Here is a 21343-nt window from a genome sequence, read left to right as displayed (position 1 = left end):
AATTTATTTGAAATTTATAAAAATATTAAATGAGTATCACAAGTTTTTTTATATATGATGTAAAATCTTATAAAATCTTTTTTAATCTCTAGTGAAAAAAAAATCACTGAAAAAAAAAACAAAAGAAACACGCAGAGATAAAAAAGACGGAGAGCCTGGTTAGGGTACTGTTCTTCTTCTGGGATTTCTGTATTGCGCTCTCTCTCTAGGATTAGGGTTTTAACTGCCCTATTTTTCTCTGTGAGCATCGTCAGGTTAATTCAATATTCCTTACACACGTTCATCCTATTGACGCATTTCTCTGCTTATGCATTACCTCTCAGTTCAGTTCTAGGGTTTTCAATTTTTGGTTTATTATCTACTATCTTTTCCTTGAACTGAAAGTGTAATCTGTAATGGATAAATTGAACCATTTTGCTACAATTTCCTTTTGTCATTTCAATCCATGTTTCTTATGTAGTTAATGATGAATCTTGCTATTTGTAGTTGTTTCGTTCACTGGCCATGGATGTGTCTGAGTATTTTTTGTTTTGCTTTCAGGAATTGTGTGTTATTTTGTAACTTTGTAAAATGGTTGAAACTGGAAAACGTTATCATTCGCAGAGAGACCATGATGGGGACAGAAAAAATCAAAAGAGACGCTGGAATGAAAACAATGACAATGACAAGGGCAACGGTGAATTGGTTGTTTATAGGATACTATGTCCTGTAGAGGTTATTGGGAGTGTTATTGGAAGGAATGGGAAAGTGATAAATTCAATTAGGCAGGAGACCCGGGCAAAAGTCAAGGTTGTGGATGCATTTCCTGGTGCTAAAGACCGAGTTATAACAATCTATTGTAATCTTAAGGAGAAGGAGGAGATTGAGATTGATGATGAGTTCGATGATAGGAAACCTTTATGTGCTGCCCAGGATGCTCTTCTTAAGGTTCATGTAGCTATATTGAATTCCATTGAAGCTCTTAAAGATTCTGATAAAAATAATAATAGGAAACGGAACGATAAAGATGAGTGTCAGATTCTTGTTCCCTCAAGCCAGTCTGCAAATATCATAGGGAAGAGTGGGGCTACTATTAAAAAGCTGAGAAGTAAGACAAGAGCAAATGTCCAGGTTACTGCCAAAGATGCAACTGAACCAACACACTCATGTGCTATGGAGTTTGATAATTTTGTATCGGTAAGTATATTGAATATTATTAACTTAATGCTGAATGATTTATGCATGGGTTCATACTTCATACCATCTCTCTCATTATGATTGAAGCACTGGCACGTAGCATCTAACCACAAACAGACTGATGCCAATAATATTTTATGATAGGGGTAAATGGTAAACTTAATGGCAATTAAAGGCTATACAATTTGTCTTGGTAGTTCTAAATAATAAGCATTTAACAATATCAATTTTGCGATTTTGTGCTAACTCTATTATGCATGCTTGCATTTTATTTTTTCATACTAGCGTACGATTTTGTCCCTATATATTATTTATATGTAAACATAATATGGATGTAGGATAGCCATTTTTCATTGCTTCCTAATTACCGTGCAAGTGAAGAGACAAAGGTGTCAATGTACATTACTTTTTTGAAACGTGTTTATTGGATTTCAAGAATTTCAATTATAGCTATCCTGTATCCCCTTCTGAATACTTGTTCTGTATAATATAATCTCTGAAACTATAAGCTGTACTTTCATATTGTTGAATTGAAACATATTCCTTTGTTTGAAGAAGCAAATAAATGCTCTATTTTTATTGATGCAGCAAGTAACTTGGAAATCTGGAATAGATGCATTAACATGCAGGGTTAATGTTTGCTTCTTTTCTAAAATTCTATTTGATCCTAAAATCCTGGGTTCACATTCTCTCACATTTAACATTTAAGCATCACGCTGTCACGTGTTACATTGGCATCTGACTCTCATTGTTCTGGCTGGTCATATTCATGTATCAAGTATTAGAAAATAATAAATAAACTAAAATTTATTAGACATAGTGATCATAGTGGAATCATTGTTTCTTCTCGAGAATAAAATGATTTCATTGTGATTAAAGTTATAGTAATTAAACCATACAACATAGTAGTATTAGATAGATCCAGGACTATGAAGAATGACCTCAATGGCTACAAAGTGCAAACCTTTTTTTAAGGTACACGTGTGACTCTTTAACTTGGTAAAAGGAAGAAACCAAATTTCCAGTCTTTTGAGCTAATAAGCTAATGAATGCACCAATTTATTATTCAATTGGTAGCTAATAAGCTAATGAGTGCACGATTTATTATTGCATACTCCACATCCTGGATCATCCTAAGAAGCAACCCATACAGGGGTAGAGTCAATAATATTTTTGATGCTGGACTTGTGCTTTTGCTTAAAGAAAATTGTTAACCACATTTGATGGCTACTTCAATATGAATGTGAAATTCATTTTCACAGTATCTTAGAAGATACTGCAATTTCTAAATCTTTTTCTAACCATTTTTTAACTATTTTTTTTTGGAATTTTAAAACAAGTTCTTTTGCAGTGAACTTTTATCTTACTTCTACATTTTTGCTTTATTTGAGTAGATCACTGGTGAATCAGAAGCAGTTAAAAGGGCACTATTTGCAATTTCTTCTATTATGTACAAGTTTGGTCCCAAGGAGAACATCTCTCTCGACACAAATGTACCTAAAGCCTCACCCAGTATTATCATTCCCTCCGAAGTTCCAATTTTTCCACATGGTGGACTGTACCCAGCTTCAGATCCTATAATCTCGTCTGCACATGTTCCCCAATTTTTAGGCGCAACAAATGTACATGATCTGCAAGGATATGCTGATGCAGGAAATACATGGCCTCTGTACTCATCTTCCCTTCCAGTAATGTCCGGTGTTGACGCTTCTCTGTCTGTGGAGTTGACTATCAGAATGTTATGCCCCACTGACAGGATTGGCCGTGTCATTGGAAGGGGAGGGAGTACAATTAAAAGTATGAGGCAGGAAAGTGGTGCTCGTATTGATGTTGACGATACCAAGGCCAATCACGAAGAGTGTTTGATCATTATAACTGCAACAGAGGTGTGCCATCTTCCATTTTTATTGATAAACTCAATCATTGCAGGTGTTGTTCTTTGTAGGGTTTGTGACATACTTATAATACGTGCCTGAATAGCTTATTTGCTTGTGAAACTTAATAACAAATATGCTTTAGCCGGGGTTTTAAATTGCGGAACGGTACATATCACCCGTTACAAAGTGGTATGGACAATGGTTGTTACCGTTTCCCCCATTTTAAGAGGTGAAAAAACATCACCTACAAAACCGTGACAAAACGCTGTTACAACTGGTAAAATGACCGTTACGGACGCAGCCAGAAAATATTATTTTCAATTAATTTGAGCAAAAGTGAATAGCTTAAACAAGGAAACAGTAATAAAAACAAAATTTCAACACTGGGTCCACTAGTGCACTGCACTCTGTCATCGCATGTTCAATCTAGTTATCCACTACTTATTTATAGCTAATTTACCTCTCTTTTCTTGCCAAAGTTTCGATGCCGTCAAATTGTATTCATAGGCTACATAGAATATAAACACTATCAGGATGTACACTCGGATTGTTTTCTCAAATCACCATAAGGAAACAACTCAAACTCCTTCACTAATGAACTCCGTTGATTTGAAGTGTTTTTTGATATCTTTGGTATTTAAACTCGGTTCCCGTCAGGGATCTTTCGTATCCATTTTATGTTGTGGTAATTTTTATAGAAGTAGTTCTTGGAATTACAAACAAGTAAGAGAAAAATCAGTTAAAACTTGATTACTGAACTGAGGAATCAAATATTTCGTTCTTGGAATTTGTCGAAAGCTTGTATATTTGTTTGCATTTTCTGAATTGTTTGAGCCCTCATTTCTTTTTTTAGATTTTATTAACCTATTTTGAAACTATTTCCTTATTTTTTCCATAAACAATTTTACAGTCTAAATCATTATAAATAAGTTTTGTTTTCTTCAAACATTTTTGATCAGGTTTATCGTAAATATCTTGACGAGGTTTGCCACTAACTTGTTTGGTGAACTCTTAATTTATTTTCACAGAAAAATTATTATTTTTACTGAGTGATAAATTTTGGATGACGGATATAACCTCATTAACTAAAAGATCTGTGGCTAGAGATATTTAGTAGTTTTTTTGTTTTTATTACTTGTTAGTCGTTACTAGTTAATCACTCTTTGCTAAGTGGCAAGTGCCAGTGGATCCATCCTTTGAAACTACGAAGATTAATACTCACTCATTCACGAATCCACTTAGAAAGGATCAAGAAGACAATGGAAACAAAGGGCCTTCTTCTGCAAATATTGGCAGTACAAGATTTGTACTCTTGTTTTCCCTGGGGGTGAGAGGGAGTGGAGTTCCTGGATGTTAGTTAAAGCTAAATTAAAATATGTTGATTTCATTGTGTTGACATTTCTGTGATGTGGCAGTGAAAGTATGCAGTTTCTTTATCACTATTCATGCTTCAAGTATTTTTACTTTTCTCCCTCTTAGCCTTAGACGTATACTGTTAATTTCAACCAGTGTAGGTGTACTGGACATTTTATTTTATTTTTATAAGAGGTGTACTAGACTTCTAGTAAGTAATGTTAGAGCCGTAATAATATTATTCAACACAAAAAGTTCTTCAATAATTGCCTTTCATAATTAGGTTTATGCTTGATTTTCTAGTTTGTGGACTGGATAGTGCAAATTACCATATTATCCATGCTTTGGTGGAGATTATCCCTCTCCTGATATATATTGAATATCTTGTCATATTTTATCATCTAGTGGAAAATGTTCATGTGTTTTATGCATTTTGTAGTCGCCCAGTGATCTGAAATCCATGGCAGTTGAAGCTGCTCTACTGATACAAGGGAAGATAAGCGACGAAGATGATACATCAGTGTCAATTCGGCTTCTAGTTCCATGCAAAGTGATAGGGTGTATTATCGGTAAAAGTGGTTCTATCATAAATGAAATTCGGAAGAGAACTGGGGCAGATATTCGAATCTCTAGAAGTGATAAGCCAAAACGTGCAGATGTCAATGATGAACTTGTTGAGGTTTGAACAATAAGCCAAAGAAATCTTTATCACTTTCCTGTTTCATTAGTATATTTATTCAGTAAGGCCATTTGGTAGTAAAGCTTAGAACTGGTATCTATGTTCGAATGAAGTAGGATAAGAACATAATTTATAGGATAGTTCCTCTGCAGAATTGTCTTAATCAGAGGATATATATTTATGATAACAATCACACACCATAACATAAAGGAAAGTTTAGAGAGACAAAGACAATGATAGTAAAGTTACAAGGTTATACGCTCTTCCAAGATATTTGAGAGTCTCGGTCTCTCCCTTCCAAGAATCTTAGAGTTTAGTCTCCCTCCGAATAACCAATTGATGATTTCCCCCCTTAACTTTCCCCGTCTTTCCCTATTTATTACTGACAAAAATACACCACAGCTGACAATTAATAATAAAACGTAACTGCTACAGTTATTTCATATCCTCTCGTATTTTGTCCGATAACCAAACATGGTTGGATGAAAAAAACTATGTTGAAAAGCAAATTTGTGACTAATAAATTACAAGCCATTTCATGAAATTTATTTTATTCAATGTTCTTTTTTAGGTGGGTGGTGCTGTTGATTGTGTAAGAGATGCACTAATCCAGATTATCTTAAGACTCAGAGATGATGTATTGAGAGAAAAGGACATTGGGCATAATTCTTCTACAGGAGGCGAATCCTTCTACTCAAGTGGTGCTGGTCTTTCATTCCCATCTATGCTGCCTTCTATTCCTTCTGTTGCTGCTCCACTGGTTTATGATCAGAGGGCTGAAGGTGCAACTGGTCTAGGCATGTTTTCTTCAAGCAGCCTCTATGGATACGGGTCTCTGCCGGTATGTGTCTCTCTCTTGGGGTTCCATATGGTTGTTCCGTAACTAGCCTTATGATACTTTTCTTGCAGGCATATCATGGTTTGTTTTTACTTTTTATAAATCTTATTTATTTATTTGGGTTTTCCAAATCAAAGTTCTAGAATTATTCAATATATTGCATGCGGAGAAGGATAGTATTTTTAACTATTTCATGTTAAATTTCTGTTATTGTTACTAGTGGTGAATGACAGTTTATGGTGGCAAACCAAAAATATGCCATAACTGGCTGGCTGATGGCTTTGTAGCCTCAGATAGACATAACCAGATAATACATTCAAAAAGTGTCGCATAAAACCAGCTTATAATAAAATCAAAACATGGAACATGTAGAATCCACTAAAATTAACATAGTTCTTAAACTTAAAATACAATGTCATAGGTCTCGTAGCATAAGTTAAATAGAAAGTAACTTAAAAGCCATAGAGTTCAAGTAACAATAAATTGATAGAAAACTAGTTGAACTTTTATAGAATTGGAGTTTGACCTAACTCATCCCTACAAAACCAACTTGATAGAATTAGTGTTTGACCTAATTCATCCCTACAAAACCAGCTTGTAAGGTGAGGGGTGCCACTCTATATAAACCCTTTGTGGGCTATATCTGTAACCAATGTGCGACTTGGGTTTTTCCCAATAAACTTAATAATAGAATGCAAGAATATATAAGGGAAGAATAGCTGAAAAGAATAATAAGAGAATCTGACAGAATAGAATAACAGAGAACCCAAAATAAATAACAAAGACAGGAAATCGATTTAACCAAAGGTGACTGAATAGAATAGAAGAAAAATAAATATGAAAGGGATAGGCCAATAAATATGCTAACTAACTTGAAAAAAGACAATAATAGATAAGCCAATGGATCTTTCATCTGGAAAGGAAGATTGCCAGATATGGAAGTGGAGAGGTGAGATAAGAGTGTATGCTGTTAAGTGCTTGAGGGTTGATGAATGTCGCCTTTTTGTTTCATGGGTCATGGTTTAAAAAGTGAAAGGAGCAAGTTGTGTTGCCTGCCCTAGGGATAGACTGAAAAATGTATAACATAGACAGAAGATTAAGAAAGACAATGATTTCTTGACCTGAAAAGGGAGGTTTCTGTCGATGGAAGGATATAGGTGGGATGGATGCGTGTGCTTTTAATGGTTTGATGTCTAGTGAATGTTGTGTTAGCGTTTCATAGGTCACAGTTTATAAATATAATGTGAAAGGGGTAAAGTTCTCTTGTGCTGCCCACCTTTTTGTTTATTCATGTGTCAATTATGTCATAATTGCTATGTGCACCATTAGTTCTGTCAATTGCAGGCTATAGTTGTGTAGCAGAGTAGTTCAGTATCGTGGCCTTTATAGCGGCCAAAATAGTGATGTCTTGGTTCCTACAGTGCCGCACCTCATAATGCTTTCAAATTTTTCAGAAAACTCTTCAAATTTAAGGGTTAGTGCTTTTTGCTTGGGATATTTTAGGACATGCGCGCTTATCACCCTATACTGTTAGAAAATGTTGATTTCCCTGACTCTTCATCATGCTAATAATTAGGTTTAACTGGTAAAAAACCCATCCTTTCTTTCTCGTGCAAGCTTAGCTCAGTATGACTACATATAATGTAAGATCCGTGACATGTTAAGAATCCTAATATTCAAAGATTATATATACATATGGGGGCATATAAAGGGAGGTATGAGGATTATACATTTGTCTTTGGATCAAATAAACCACTTTGATAATAATTGGTTTTAAAACTTTACCTTCTGTAAGCACCTCCATTTACTGGCACCTCAACTTTACCTTCGCGTGCGAGAGAAGGGACATAATGTGCAGTTTTAAGGAAATCGGGATCTCAACTAATTATTTCATCTAAGGACTAATATTTAATCTTCTCATCTTTAATTTAATGCGCCCATTGTATAATACAGGGAAAGTAAAACATTTGTTACAATGCACAGTTAAATTTTATCATATGGCTCCTTAGTTAGCTGGGTTTGAATATAATGGATGAAATAGTATTGCTTGCTTTTTCTTATTTACTATTTGAATGGAGGTAGTTGAAGAGATGGTTTGTTAAAACCGTTCCTTCTATTCAGTATTTTTACCTCTGAGGTTCTGCTTGGAGCATTTCTTTTCTAGTGCAAAATGCTTATAAATTGCAGTGAATCTCAATTTCCTTCCTGTTTTGTTCCATATCTATATTCAGTTTTGTTTCAAATTGTATCTATGTTACTGATATCTTCTTATGTTTGATTCTATATTAATAGATGGGGGAACATGGCTATGGATCTATATCTTCATATGCTTCCAATCCTTATGGAGGGTTAGTATATATTTTTATAAACATGGGTTTAGGCCAAACAAACATGCACAACCCCTAATTTTTCTTTCCTTAACTTAATATGAAATGATCCAATGTCAAATTGTTAATTGAGCTTGTGTTTTTATTGTACCTTTATTGTGCACAGATTGCCTCCCCCATCAACTCGGGATATGTTGATTCCTGCTAATGCTGTTGTTAAAGTGTTGGGTAAAGGAGGGGCAAATATAGCCAATATCAGGAAGGTTGGTCCATGCAATCTTGATTTTCTATCATTTATTCTATTGCAAGACAAGGGCAATTCATTTCTTTTGAATTCGTTTATACTTATAATGAGATATTAGTCTATTTACTCTCCCATATCCTAGTAATACATGCATGCAAAATTTTCTTCATTTGATGTCTACTTAATGGCTTCTTGATTAACACCAGATTTCAGGAGCAAGAGTAGAGATTTCTGACACTAAATCTGGCCGTGGTGATCGCATTGCCCTAATATCTGGCACACTTGAAGAGAAACGTGCAGCTGAAAACTTGATCCAGGCATTTATTATGTCCACCTGAATTGTTGAAGTTCTTTCTGGGGTGGTTTAGAAGGTGAAAGGTTTAATTTTTGAAGCATGTCCTTGTTCATCTCCTTAGCTCCGTAAAGTTATTCTGTTGGTCGAGACAATATTCTCTAGGGTTCTTCAACTTGGATCCTGTTTCTTCCACATCAGTGGCTAACATGATTGCGCTTGATAATCCATTTCTGGTTTTGTATGTAGGAATAATAATTCCGTTCCTTTTAATTTTCTTTATCTACTCTCATCTGTTTTATCTTAGAAATCATGGATCTGCCTGTCCTTTCTTAATGTTTGTCTTAGACTACTGTGGAGTCATCTCTATCTCCATAAATTATTTTCAGAGGAAAGCCAGGGCGCTGTTTTTATTTTGTTTCTGGTGGCTCACCCTCTTATGTTGCTTTCTTGCTGAAAATATCTGCCATACTAATGCAAATGAGATGTCGAGTCTCTAGTAATCTCCGTTGTCTAGTTTTCTTGGTAATGCAAGTAATTTGGTCAAACAAGGAAGTTGTGTGGTGAATCTGAAGAATTTCAGAATACTCTGGATCGTTTTCTTCCCCTGATTCTATTTCTGTATCTTGCAATTCTGCCGTGCATGAGGGTATTTGCAACTAGATATAACCATTTCCTTGTTATCTCAGCAAGCGTGATTTATTATATACGTAGAGTAATGCTGTAAGACCGATCTTATTTTGTCAAATAAAAGAAATTCGTTTAGACAGAGAAGATAAATGCAGAGGCAGGAGGATACAGCGTCCTCCTCTTCTTCCTTGGTGTGTCAGAAAACAAAAAACAATCACAGAAAAGCATCGTGAATTGGCGGTGTTAATATCGTTTGACCATTGACTGACGGGTGAGTGGTATCCTCCTCCTTCCTACGTCTTATCCAACAACAACCCTATAATGAGAGACTTGCAATTTTTTTGCCATATAGCACTGCTCATACTTTTATCTGAGAAGTGTATTTCCTAACTTGTGTATGTGTTTTCATTTCTTACCTGTCTTGCGCTGGATACCCCTTGGCTAGGCATACTTAGTTCCTGCCACATATTATAGGGGTTAGACCACAATGTATGTCGACCCCGAGTGTGATTTTCTTTCTGGTTGGCCTTTTGACTTTTGAGCCCTTACAAGTCCTCACATGAAACTCAGTTTGACAGCTGAACAATGCCTCACAACTGCTGGCTTTCTCATTATTGTGTTAATCTCTTCCAATATGATTCAAAATTGTTTCATTTGATTCTTAAATTCTTTAAAGGGGATGGCTCTGAAATTTATTTAGTGATCTCTATCTCTGCTCCCAACTAAATTTGGATTAGAGTTAATGTCCTTGTCAATATACAATTCAATTTTCAGCGATTTCACCCAAAACAAAATTAAAATCTGTTTGCATTAGCCTAGGTTTATTCAGATATTGCTTTCTGTATAGTGTGCCTATTTTTAGGATGCATTTGATAATCTTATTTGAGCTGCATTTCCCTAGCATACTGTTATGTTCTAGTGAAACATTGTCTCATCCAGATTATTTGTTGACTTGATTTTATGTCGGTGTGCTCAAAGCTCCATTCCCCTTTTAAATGTGATGGAGCACATTCTCTATCTTTCTTTCTACAATATACAGCTAATTAGATATTCGACGTAGTTCTGTATTCATTACTGTCCATTCTTTTCTCTCAAACTTTCTGTTATCATTATTCGATGAGGATGTCTGGTTTATTGAGTTTGGTCAATAAGCTGATGGTTTGAGTCATCAATATAATTAATTTTGACTTAGAGGTGAATTGGTCTTTTCTTTCTTTGAAAGCCGGAAGGGTTCTTTGAGGGTAGGTAGAAGCATACTATAAGCTATGGTTAGAAATGTTGTTAGTTCTTAACTTTTGTATGTAAAGTTACTTTCATTTTGTTCATTAAGTAGTATAATCAGTAGACAATGTACATAAACTTCATGATTGTCATGTGATGTCATACATACAAGTATTTGTATATTTCTATGTAGTAATACATCTACATTAAACCATAATCCGTAACTGGTTACATCCCTTTCTTTTTGGCCGAATCTTGTGTTGATTTCAGGCTAGCCCGTTAAATTCAACGGTTCCAACTCCAAGCAAGTAGTTCTTTTATTTAGTTATCAAATTTTTTCACCTAGTTTTGAAATTTTGATTTTTCAATTAACCAGAAATAAACAAGTTTTTGTATAGTTATTTGAAATTCCAGCCAAATAGGTATGACAATCAAATAGATCAAAATGGATTATTGTTTTGTACTGCATCTTATTGATTTGAAATGAAATGTATGATAATGGTTTGAGAATTTTTTAATGCACCCTAGATACTTAGCCACCATGCAAAATTATTTAAATGTCATCAGTATTTGGAGATGTATTTTTGGATCCACCTATTTCTGAATAAATGTTAATATTTTGGAGATGTATTCTTGGAATAATTTTTCACATTCAATACCATCAATTTAGAAGTCATTTACATTTGAATTATATCAGAGATGCATATTTGTGGATATTTTGGAGGTACAATTCTAGAATAAAAAAATGTTCATTTGTGTTCAATATTGTAAATTTATCTGTGTTCAGATGAAGTATATTGTATGGTCAAAAATAAAAAAAATTGATGCATATAATAATAAGAGACTACTACTACTACTGTGTGTGTCAAATAAAATTGCAATACATGTTGAAAATCGTCAAAATGACTACTGTGTTTCTCAAACAATCTCTCCTCTACCTCTTATGTCTGCTCTACCTCTTTGACCATCAATCTCCTCGATCCTCCGACGATGTCTCTGATACAATAGTGTCCCTTGTGCCTCCACCATGATGACCTATAAGAATTGCCTAACACCATATCCACCAGAGAAGATATCCTCGTCAATGTCTGTCCACACAATCTCCACTATGCGACTACACCTAAGTAAGACATCATCAATATGATCTAGCTGAGCTTGCTCCTCCTCTAGTATTTTTTGATGAGTTGGTCTCAATGAATCTCCTAGAGCAACATGCACCATACACGGATACGACATCCTAAAAAACTATTTAATGTATCTTTAGACGTAGCTCTAGTCGCTCTCAACTATGGTAGGTCGTGCCTCTTTCGGTACCAGAGGACTCTCATAATCATCAAACATCTTTTCTATCTGTCTACGTGTCAAGGCAGGAAGAGTAGAGACAATAGGGTGTCTGAGAATGGTCTGAATGTAGCCGAACTGTCGTATGATGTGCTTCGGGAGGTGAAGAGCAGTAAGCTGCGATCCGCAGGCCAACCATCTATAGTATAACACTATCTCGTAAAATGGTCGCGTCTGACAGTGATCAACGTAGTTGTTGAAGTGCATGTCCTCAACAATCAAACAATCACGATAGACTCTGAAAGGCTCGACCGCCAAGTTCCCTCTGAGCGGGATAAAAATAGTAGCACGCATCATAACCTCAGTGTACTCAGGCAGACTCGTCCAACCAGCGATGCGCGAGAAGTGCTGAAGGATCCAAGCTTGAAATAAAAAAGTTTGGAACACACAAATCATCGGCAGTGGTTTTGCCAATATGAGATGAAAATGACAAAAAATATTCAAAATCAAGAATTATTACCAACAGTGTCACGCTGCCTGTGACCTACTTCGTCTTCCACAAACAACAATTTCTCAACTTCAAATACAGATAAACCAAGCAAGCAACCCCACATTTGTACTCATGGACCTGCTAGAGATCCACGAAGTACCGTAGGTAGACGATGTCAGTATAAGTGAACTCTTGTCCATAAAAATCAAAGTGCCAACAAAAAAACAGCAGGTACGCTCTCAATGCATGCGATATGTGAACCGTCACCTGCTCAACATCACCATCAGCCTGCTTTGCTCTCTGGATCAACCCTTAGATACTCAACCATCATCTCGATTGCCTTGTCTTAGGTAGTCCTCCCATGATCGAGGAATCTCCCCCTGATCGGAAGATGTAACAAACACGAGACATCGTCTAGTGTGATAAACTCACCATGCGGGAGATGAAATGATGAGGTCTCAGAGTTCCATCTCTCCACAAATACATTAAGCATCATATGGTTGACCAGAGTGTAACCGATCATGCATATATCCTTCATGCCAAATAAGGAGATAACCGACTGAAACTAATGCTCATTCGACTAAGGTAATGTAACAATCTTTCTCATGTGGTTAACAAACTTCTAGGGATCACGCTCCTGAAATTTGTCAGAAATAATAAATGTTAGGAATAATCAATGTCTGTTATCAATGTCAGCAATTAAAAATTAAGCCAAAAAATAAAGAATCCAACTAATGCTACCTCCCTGTCCCATATATATCTAACAATATGGTCTGGATATATAGGAAGTAAGGACAAATCAACTGGACTTCCTCCAAAAGCCTCTGGCTTGGCATCCAAAACAACCTCACCCTTCGAAGGTGGCACTAGATCAACATTATCATCAGTGGGAGGTGGGACTTGAACAACAACATCATCTGTAGGAGGTGGCACTAGTGAATCCTGACGCTTGCGGGAGGATGAAAGTAGTGACGTATCAGATGGTGAATCTCGTCTCCTACAAGAAGAAGAAGGTGGAGAGACCCTAGGAGAAGCATGAGCCCCAAAAGTAAATGGCTCTTCCTGACCAGAGGTACATGGAGCATCTGGAACCCGCTGACTCCGCTCCCATCGAACGAATGTATGCTGGGCAATCCTGCCATGTCTCAGTCTATCAGCCATTATGCCTGTAATTTAAAGAAAGATATACCATTAGAGCAGACAAACAAAACACACAAACAAGAAATAAAAAAATATTGTAGGAAATTTCGGAGGTGCATCTCCGAAAGCACCAGGTAACTAAAACGTTAAAATATTCTGGAGATGCATCTCCGAAAGCACCAGAAAACTAATACATTTAAATATTTCAGAGATGCATCTCAGAAATTTTCTACAATATATGAAACACTGAACAATTCCGTAGATGCATCTCCGAAATATTCTGCAACTCAGAAGTTACATCAATGACGAATGTACCACAAGCAATTTGAAAAAATACGTTCTAATCACCCTTTTCAGCCAACAAACAACTTATACATTATGTCTAAACTATGTTACGTGTGATTTTTACACATTTCTTACTGGTGTAAGTCTTAGAGCCTAATAGTTTTGGTACTTGTATTGAATTATTTATAAATAATTAAGAAGACATTTTTTTTATTATGTTTGTTTTTCCAAAATGATAAAGTCCCTAGAATAGCTAATCCGTTTAATTAAATGATAAGTGTGACTTAATCATGAGATCCCATTAAGCATAAAGACACTACTCTTGAAGTATCCATAATCAAGTTTTATTGTGAAGTGAGATAACATTAAATCATTGAGACTATTATGTGGATAGACTGATGATCACATCTAATAGATCATGGATAAAGAGTTATTAAGTCTTCACATAGGTATGAATATATGAGTAATATATATACTTGATTGATCCGCTATGAGAATACTACATAGAAAGTTATGTAAAATGTCATAAGTTATTCTCATGGTGATAATGGTGTATACCACCATTCGACCTGAAACCATTATGGACCATAGATATGGAGTTGAGTAGTTTATTGTTGATCAAACATTATCCGTAACTGGATGACCATAAAGACAGTTGATGGGTACTTCACAAAGTATGCTAAGGGACATGAGTAACCTAGATTAAATTTGCCCATCCTGCGTAACAGGATAAATGTCTAAGAGTCCAATATTGAATTGGACAAGGGTAACACGGTCTATGCCTTGTGTCCAATATAGATACGAGGGGAAAATGATAGTTGTACACAATAATATTATCAAAAAAGGTTTAGTCAGATCACATGAAATTTTTGTGACTTGGATAGCAGTGATGTGTTGCTGGATACCTCTCACTGTTTATTATATTAAATGTATGATTTAATATAATTGTCAACGTCACGAGATCCTACAGGATCACACTGATGAGAGATAGAATAAATAAGGAACATTATAAGGTAAGATGTACTTGAGAGAATTATGAAAAACCGTAAAGTACGATATACTTATGTGAAATATGGAACATCGTATAATATAATAATAATAATTAATATTATTATTATTTTATAATAATAATAGTTACTAAATATAATAATAATAAAATATGTTTATTATAATAATAGTTATATTATTATTATTATTATTATTATTATTATTATTATTATTATTATTATTATTATTATTATTATTATTATTATTATTATATGGTGCACTTAAGTTGAACCTTTTAGCTTGCACTCCACACAAATGATTCTATAAATACAACCATTGTGTATAAGCTTTCTCAGTTGATGAAATTCGGTTGGTGAAATCCTGACAATAATTTCTCTCTTTCTCTTTCTCACTCAAAATCTTCATTCGTAACAGCTAACACTGAGATTGAAGACGCCCTGTTAGTGTGAATTGAGTAGATGCGCTGTTCTTCATTCAATGCTTGTGATCATTCATTTAGATTTACATTAAAATTATTAATCACCACAAGAGGTAACTGTTTCCATCACTGATCATGCTCATTCGTCATAATCAACTAAAGGAAAAAAATTGTTTTCCGCTGCGTTTTGAATCACAATTTCCCTTAAGTGGTATCAAAGCCACTTATGAAACCATGAATCGAGTAGATGTTTATTTTTCGTACTTTCTGATTTAAGTCAATGAAAATATAGAATAAATTAAATAATAAAGAAAATTATTTTTTTTTGGCATCATGTTGTGTACGATTTGGATGATTCGATGTAGACTCTACTTCTGAATCCGACTTTTATATGGTGAAGCAGTGATACATCGATCATCCATAAATTACATAAAAGTGATCGATCAATTTCATATAAGATATGAATAACTTGGATGCAACGATAATATATTTGATATGCCTTTTATTTCATCGATTCGATTTGTGTGATGTTGTATTTCATGTGACTCGTCAATGCTATTTTGCTTCGGAATCCGACATTTGTATGGTGAATCAATGACATTTCGATCAATCGAATTGAATAATCGATCATTACAATATTGATAGTATGAATGAGTTACATTAGAATTTTTAACGACACAAGAATTGTGTTGTCAAGAGTTATTTTAACGTTTGCAAAATTTTATATAATAATAATAATAATAATAATTATAAGTATTTTATTTTTGTTTTATAATTTAATAATTGTTATTGTTATTATAAAATACTTACACATGTTGCGTAACGAGATATTGCCTATATCATACAATAAGTATAATAAAAGTTATTATAATAATATTTGTATGTAATAAGTACCCCCTCCGTTCCTTTATAAGTGTCATTTTCTTGCAAAAAATTTGTTTCTTTTTAATTGTCACTTGCCAAATTCAAGGTAGTATTAATTGCAATTTTGTCAAAATTACCCCTAAATAATGATTGTAGAGAGAGAAAAAGTAAAGTGAATGTAATAAATAATTAAGAGTATTATATGTAAAAGAAGAATTATTGTTTGAAAAGTAACAATAATGATTAGTTTCCTTAGTATGTGCAAAAAGTCAAAAAAATGACACTTAAAAAGGAACGGAGGGAGTAGTATGTATTAATGTGTATGCAAAATGCCGGTATTCTGTACCGAAATGCTTATTCACGGTTACCTTACGATTACTGTGTCTGTGTAGAATGAAAACTTTTCAAAAGAATATGATAAAGTATCATGTTATTATTTAATTAAATAATAATAAATTGTTGATATTATTTATTTTAAAAATAATTTGGCATACGTTGATAACTCGACAGTAAAAATTCGAATTAACTCATGATCAAACGTCAAAGTTTAATTTGATTTATTTAATTAACATAATTTAAATTCATAATAATAATAAAATGTGTTTATTATCGTTATCTTGTGGTGAACGGTTATGACATTCGTTTTTTGTTTTGTTTTGAGAATTTTAAATACGACATGCGTGTCGTGTCTTTCTCTTTACTTTCTTTATGTAACTTATTTTCTCGTCTTACTCCCTCGTATGTAAAACGAATATTCCTTGATATAATGTAATATAATGTAATGAAGAAAATAAGAAGACAAGATCAAAGGAGGACAACCATGAAGGTCTAGGTTGGAGAAGCATAAATCGTTATTAGGTTTAGCTTAGGTTCTCTCATTGGCTTGATAGAACAATTATGCTAGGGGCCATAACCGTTTCATATTTTATATTTATGTTAATGTGTGTGATTGTATGTTAATGCATGTGAGAGACGATTTATATGATAAATAAGCCAGTAAGATCAAACTAATTACAAATTTCGTAAAAAAGAAATATCAAGTATATGCTTTTCAAGTTTTAGCACTCATCAAAACTAGTATCGAATACTGTAAGTTTCACCTAAAGTGAGGTGCATGTTCTATATTAGTAAGGTGCAATGGAATAAATGTAATATCCATTTGCTAAAATATCGGGTCAAACTTAACTAAACAAATTATAATAAGATTATATACGTTTAGAAGCAAAAGTTGGGAGCAATCCATATGATGAACTATAATAAAGAGTTATTTACCCAACTTATAATATTCTAGAATTGTATTAGATACAATTGGAAGAAGTTCCTACCTAAATAACCTAGTTTTTTGTAATCAATCTACCATTGGCTTAAAACAAAGTGAAATATGGATCTTGATCCACTAGAAAATCTTCCAACAGGATTTTCTGAATCAAATGGTGATGGTAATTTGGTTTGAGTAAAATAATGGGAGCATATTTAATTAAATGCCTATTTAAATATGTTAATTTTAACGATACTTATATTTTCACATTTTTTTAGATTACCATGACAACAAACACCTCTAAAAACATTTTACGATCAATCCTTGATAAGGAAAAATTGTCTGGGACAAGTTTTCTGGATTGACACCGAAACCCGAGGATTGTCCTCAAACATGATAAAAAGTTGTATGTCTTAGAGACACTTGTTCCTGAAGAGGAGCCTCCTAGTTCTACTTCTAAGGCTGAAAGAGATGCTTATAAGAAGCACGTCGATGATGCCAATGAAACTGCTGGCCTCATGATGGCTATCATGAATTATGAATTGCAAAAGAAACATTAAAACATGGCAGCGCTCGATATGATCGAACACCTGAAGATGCTCTATCAAGAGCAGAAAATGCATGAGAATTTTAAGTTTTAAAAGCCCATTTTCAAGGAAAGTTAGATGAGGGAGCCCCAGTAGGTTCCCATGTACTTATGATGATTGGGTATGTGGAGACCTTTGAAATGTTGGATTTTCCCTTAAAAAAGGAGCTTGCGACTGATTTGATCATGCAATCGTTGCTGGAGAGCTTCAGTCGATTTGTCCTTAATTTCAGCATGAATGATATGGACAAAAGTATTCCATAGCTACTAGGCATGTTAAGAACTACTGAATAGAATCTGAAGTCAAAAGGGAAGTCTATTCTGATGGTCAGTAATGGAAAGAAATAGAACAAAAGGCCCACCAAGCAGGGTGGTAAAGGGAAAGACAATGAAGTTGCTAGACCTAAACCTACTGCTCATGCTTTGAAGCCTAGTGGAGGTATAACAAAGGTGGGAACTTGCTTCTATTGCGGTAAGACCAGACACTGGAAGAGAAACTGCCCAAAGTACCTGGAAGATAAGAAAAATGGAGTAGAGACTTTAACTTCAAGTATTTTTGTTATAGAAATAAATTTATCTACTTCTGCCTCATGGGTATTGTATACTGGCTATGGTTATCACATTTGTACTAATGTACAAGGGCTAAAAAGGAGTAGAAAATTGACAAAAGGTGAAGTTGATCTACGAGTTGACAATTGAGCAAAGGTTGTTGCTTTAGCCGTAGGAACTTATGTATTGACTTTATCTAGTGGTTTAATAATTCAGTTAGAGAACTGTTATTATGTACCTGTAATTAGCAGGAATATTATATCCATTTCTGTTTCTTGTTTGGACAAGTTTGGTTTTTTATTCATAATAAAGAATAATTGTTGCTATATTTATTTGAATGATGTATTCTATGCTACTGCACAAATATACAATAAACTGTATGTCCTTGATCTTGAAATGCCAATTTATAACATTAATACTAAAAGGTTGAAACCTAATGATGTAAATCCAAGTTACCTTTGGCATTGTCGCTTAGGCCATATAAATGAGAAACACATTTCCAAATTCCATATAAATGGACTCTTGGACTCTTTTGATTACGAATCATATGATACATGCAGATCTTGTTTAATTGGAAAGAAGACAAAGTCTCCATTCACAGGAAAACGTGAAAAGGCTAATGATCTTTTGACCCTTATACATACCGATGTATGTAGACCACTGAACATACTAGCCATATGAGGTTTTCAATACTTCATCATATATACTGATGATTTTAGTAGATATGGTTATGTGTATCTAATGAAACACAAATTTGAATCATTTGAAAAGTTCAAGGAATTCAAGAATGAAGTATAAAACCAACTAGGTAAGAATATTAAAACTCTTCGATCAAATCGAGGCGGTGAATTTTTAAGCCTAGAGTTTGATGACCATCTAAAAAAGCATGGGATTTTATTCCAACTTACTCCTCCTGGAACACCACAATAGAATGATGCATTTGAGAGAAGAAATTGAACCTTATTAGACATGGTCTGATCCATGATGAGTCATTCCGATCTTCCAAACTCCTTTTGGGGACATACTCTGTCGATAGCAACTTACATACCTAACCGTGTTCCATCTAAAAATGTTGAGAATACACCATATGAGATATGGAGTGGTAAGAAACCACATATGTCTTACATGAAGGTTTGAGGTTGTGAAGTTTATATGAAACGACAAATTTCAACTAAGCTTGAGCCCAGATCTGACAAATGTTTATTTGTGGGGTATCCTAAAGAAACAAGAGGGTATTACTTATACAATCCTTCTGAGGGCAAAGTGTTTTTCGCTCGAACTGGAGTATTCCTGGAAAGGGAATTTATTTTCAAAGGAATCAGTGGGAGGAAAGTAGAGCTTGAAGAAATTCAAGAATCATAAAGCATTGATACACATATGGAGGAACTAAATCCGGAAACACAAGTAGTTGTGGAAGAGAAACCTGCTCAAGTAGAACAAAACCAACGTATGTCAAACAAGATACGTCACCAACCTAAGAGATATGGTTATCTCGTAACTAATCAAGGTGATATACTACTCATGGATCAAGATGAGCATGTGACCTACCAAGAGGCTATCACTAGTTCCGTGTCTGAGAAGTGTCTAGAAGCCATGAAATTTGAATTTCTTTCCATGTACACAAACCGGGTTTAGACCTTGGTAGAGCCTCCTGTAGGAGTTAATCCTATAGGATGCAAGTGGGTCTTCAAAAATAAGACTGTCATGGATGGTAAGGTACACACCTATAAGGTAGGACTGATTGCTAATGGCTATAAGCAGCTTCATGGTGTAGACTATGATGAAACTTTTTCACCAGTTGCAATGCTTAAATCTGTTCGGATTTTACTTCTATTGCTGCATATCATGATTATGAAATATGGTAGATGGATGTCCAGATTTCTTTCCTTAATGGGAATCTTCTTGAGAATGTGTACATGACACAACTTGAAGGATTTGACATACCAAAAGAAGTCCAAAAGATATACAAGTTACATCGATCAATCTATGGATTGAAGCACGCTTCTAGAAGATGGAATCTTTGTTTTGATGACACAGTAAAACAATATGGATTCATAAAAAATGAAGATGAACCTTGTGTCTATAAGAAGGTTAGTGGGAGCATGGTCGTCTTTCTGATATTATATGTAGATGGCATATTACTCATTGGAAAAGATGTCTCTTTCCAAGCAAGGATTCATACATATGCAACATGACATGTGTCTATAAAAAACACAATCCCCTTAGACTAAGGAAGAAAGGGATCACATGAATACCATTCCATATGCATCAACAATAGGGTGTGCTTTTAATTAGAGGTGTGCAAAAATATAGTTAACCAAACTGAATTGCATTGCACCATATAAAAATTGAATTACTTAAATGGTTAATGTATTTAAACAAATTTAATTCAATTTAAAATCGGTTTAAAATCAGTTTTATTTTATAAACTGATTTAATTATATAAAATAATTTCTCATAAGAATGAAAAGGAAAACAATCGAGAGTTAAAACAAATTTTTTTTAGAAAATAATAAAATAATTTTTTATTCTGAAAAATATAAAAAATAATTGTTTTAAAAAAAAACATTTTTTCCAAAAATAATAATAATTTTTTTTTAGAAAAAATAAAAATAAGTTTTTAAAATTAAATTCCTTTTAAATAATTTTTTTCCCTAAAAATAAAAAATATAATTTCTTTTAAATTTTTTTTCTAAATATATAAAATTATTTTTATTCTGAAAAATAAAGAATAATATTTTTTCCAAAAATAAAAAAATCCAATATATATATTTCACAAAAATTTTTTTATGAAAAAAATGTTTTTTATTTCAAAAAAATAAAAAAT

At 34.0% G+C, this 21343-nt stretch overlaps 1 protein-coding gene across 2 annotated transcripts; it reads left to right on the top strand.

The window, feature by feature from the left end:
* Positions 1-102: 102 nt before the first annotated feature.
* On the top strand, positions 103-9202 carry LOC127100641 (KH domain-containing protein At4g18375). Of its 2 annotated transcripts, none has more exons than XM_051037884.1 (8): positions 103-254; positions 541-1176; positions 2571-3062; positions 4846-5085; positions 5657-5926; positions 8216-8271; positions 8417-8513; positions 8701-9202. In XM_051037884.1, exons 2-8 carry the CDS (start codon positions 571-573, stop codon positions 8830-8832), a joined length of 1893 nt encoding a protein of 630 aa, XP_050893841.1. In that variant the 5' UTR covers positions 103-254; positions 541-570; the 3' UTR covers positions 8833-9202. The 2 variants fall into 2 exon arrangements, with proteins under 2 accessions (XP_050893841.1, XP_050893842.1); XM_051037885.1 differs by having other exon boundaries at positions 109-240.
* The last annotated feature ends 12141 nt before the right edge of the window (positions 9203-21343 follow it).

This window comes from Lathyrus oleraceus, chromosome 7 (genome assembly GCF_024323335.1).
Source record: "Lathyrus oleraceus cultivar Zhongwan6 chromosome 7, CAAS_Psat_ZW6_1.0, whole genome shotgun sequence".
NCBI classification, from domain to species: Eukaryota; Viridiplantae; Streptophyta; class Magnoliopsida; order Fabales; family Fabaceae; genus Lathyrus; species Lathyrus oleraceus.
Note: the sequence above shows the minus strand (reverse complement) of the source record. Positions and strands in the feature narration are given on the sequence as shown.

What these genes read in the sequence shown, in the direction of transcription:
- LOC127100641 (XM_051037884.1), top strand. Translation starts at nt 571, where the DNA reads ATGGTTGAAACTGGAAAACGTTATCATTCGCAGAGAGACCATGATGGG. An exon ending in ATGGATACGGGTCTCTGCCG is followed by an intron (nt 5,927 to 8,215) that starts GTATGTGTCTCT and finishes CTATATTAATAG; the next exon opens with ATGGGGGAACATGGCTATGG. An exon ending in ATATAGCCAATATCAGGAAG is followed by an intron (nt 8,514 to 8,700) that starts GTTGGTCCATGC and finishes GATTAACACCAG; the next exon opens with ATTTCAGGAGCAAGAGTAGA.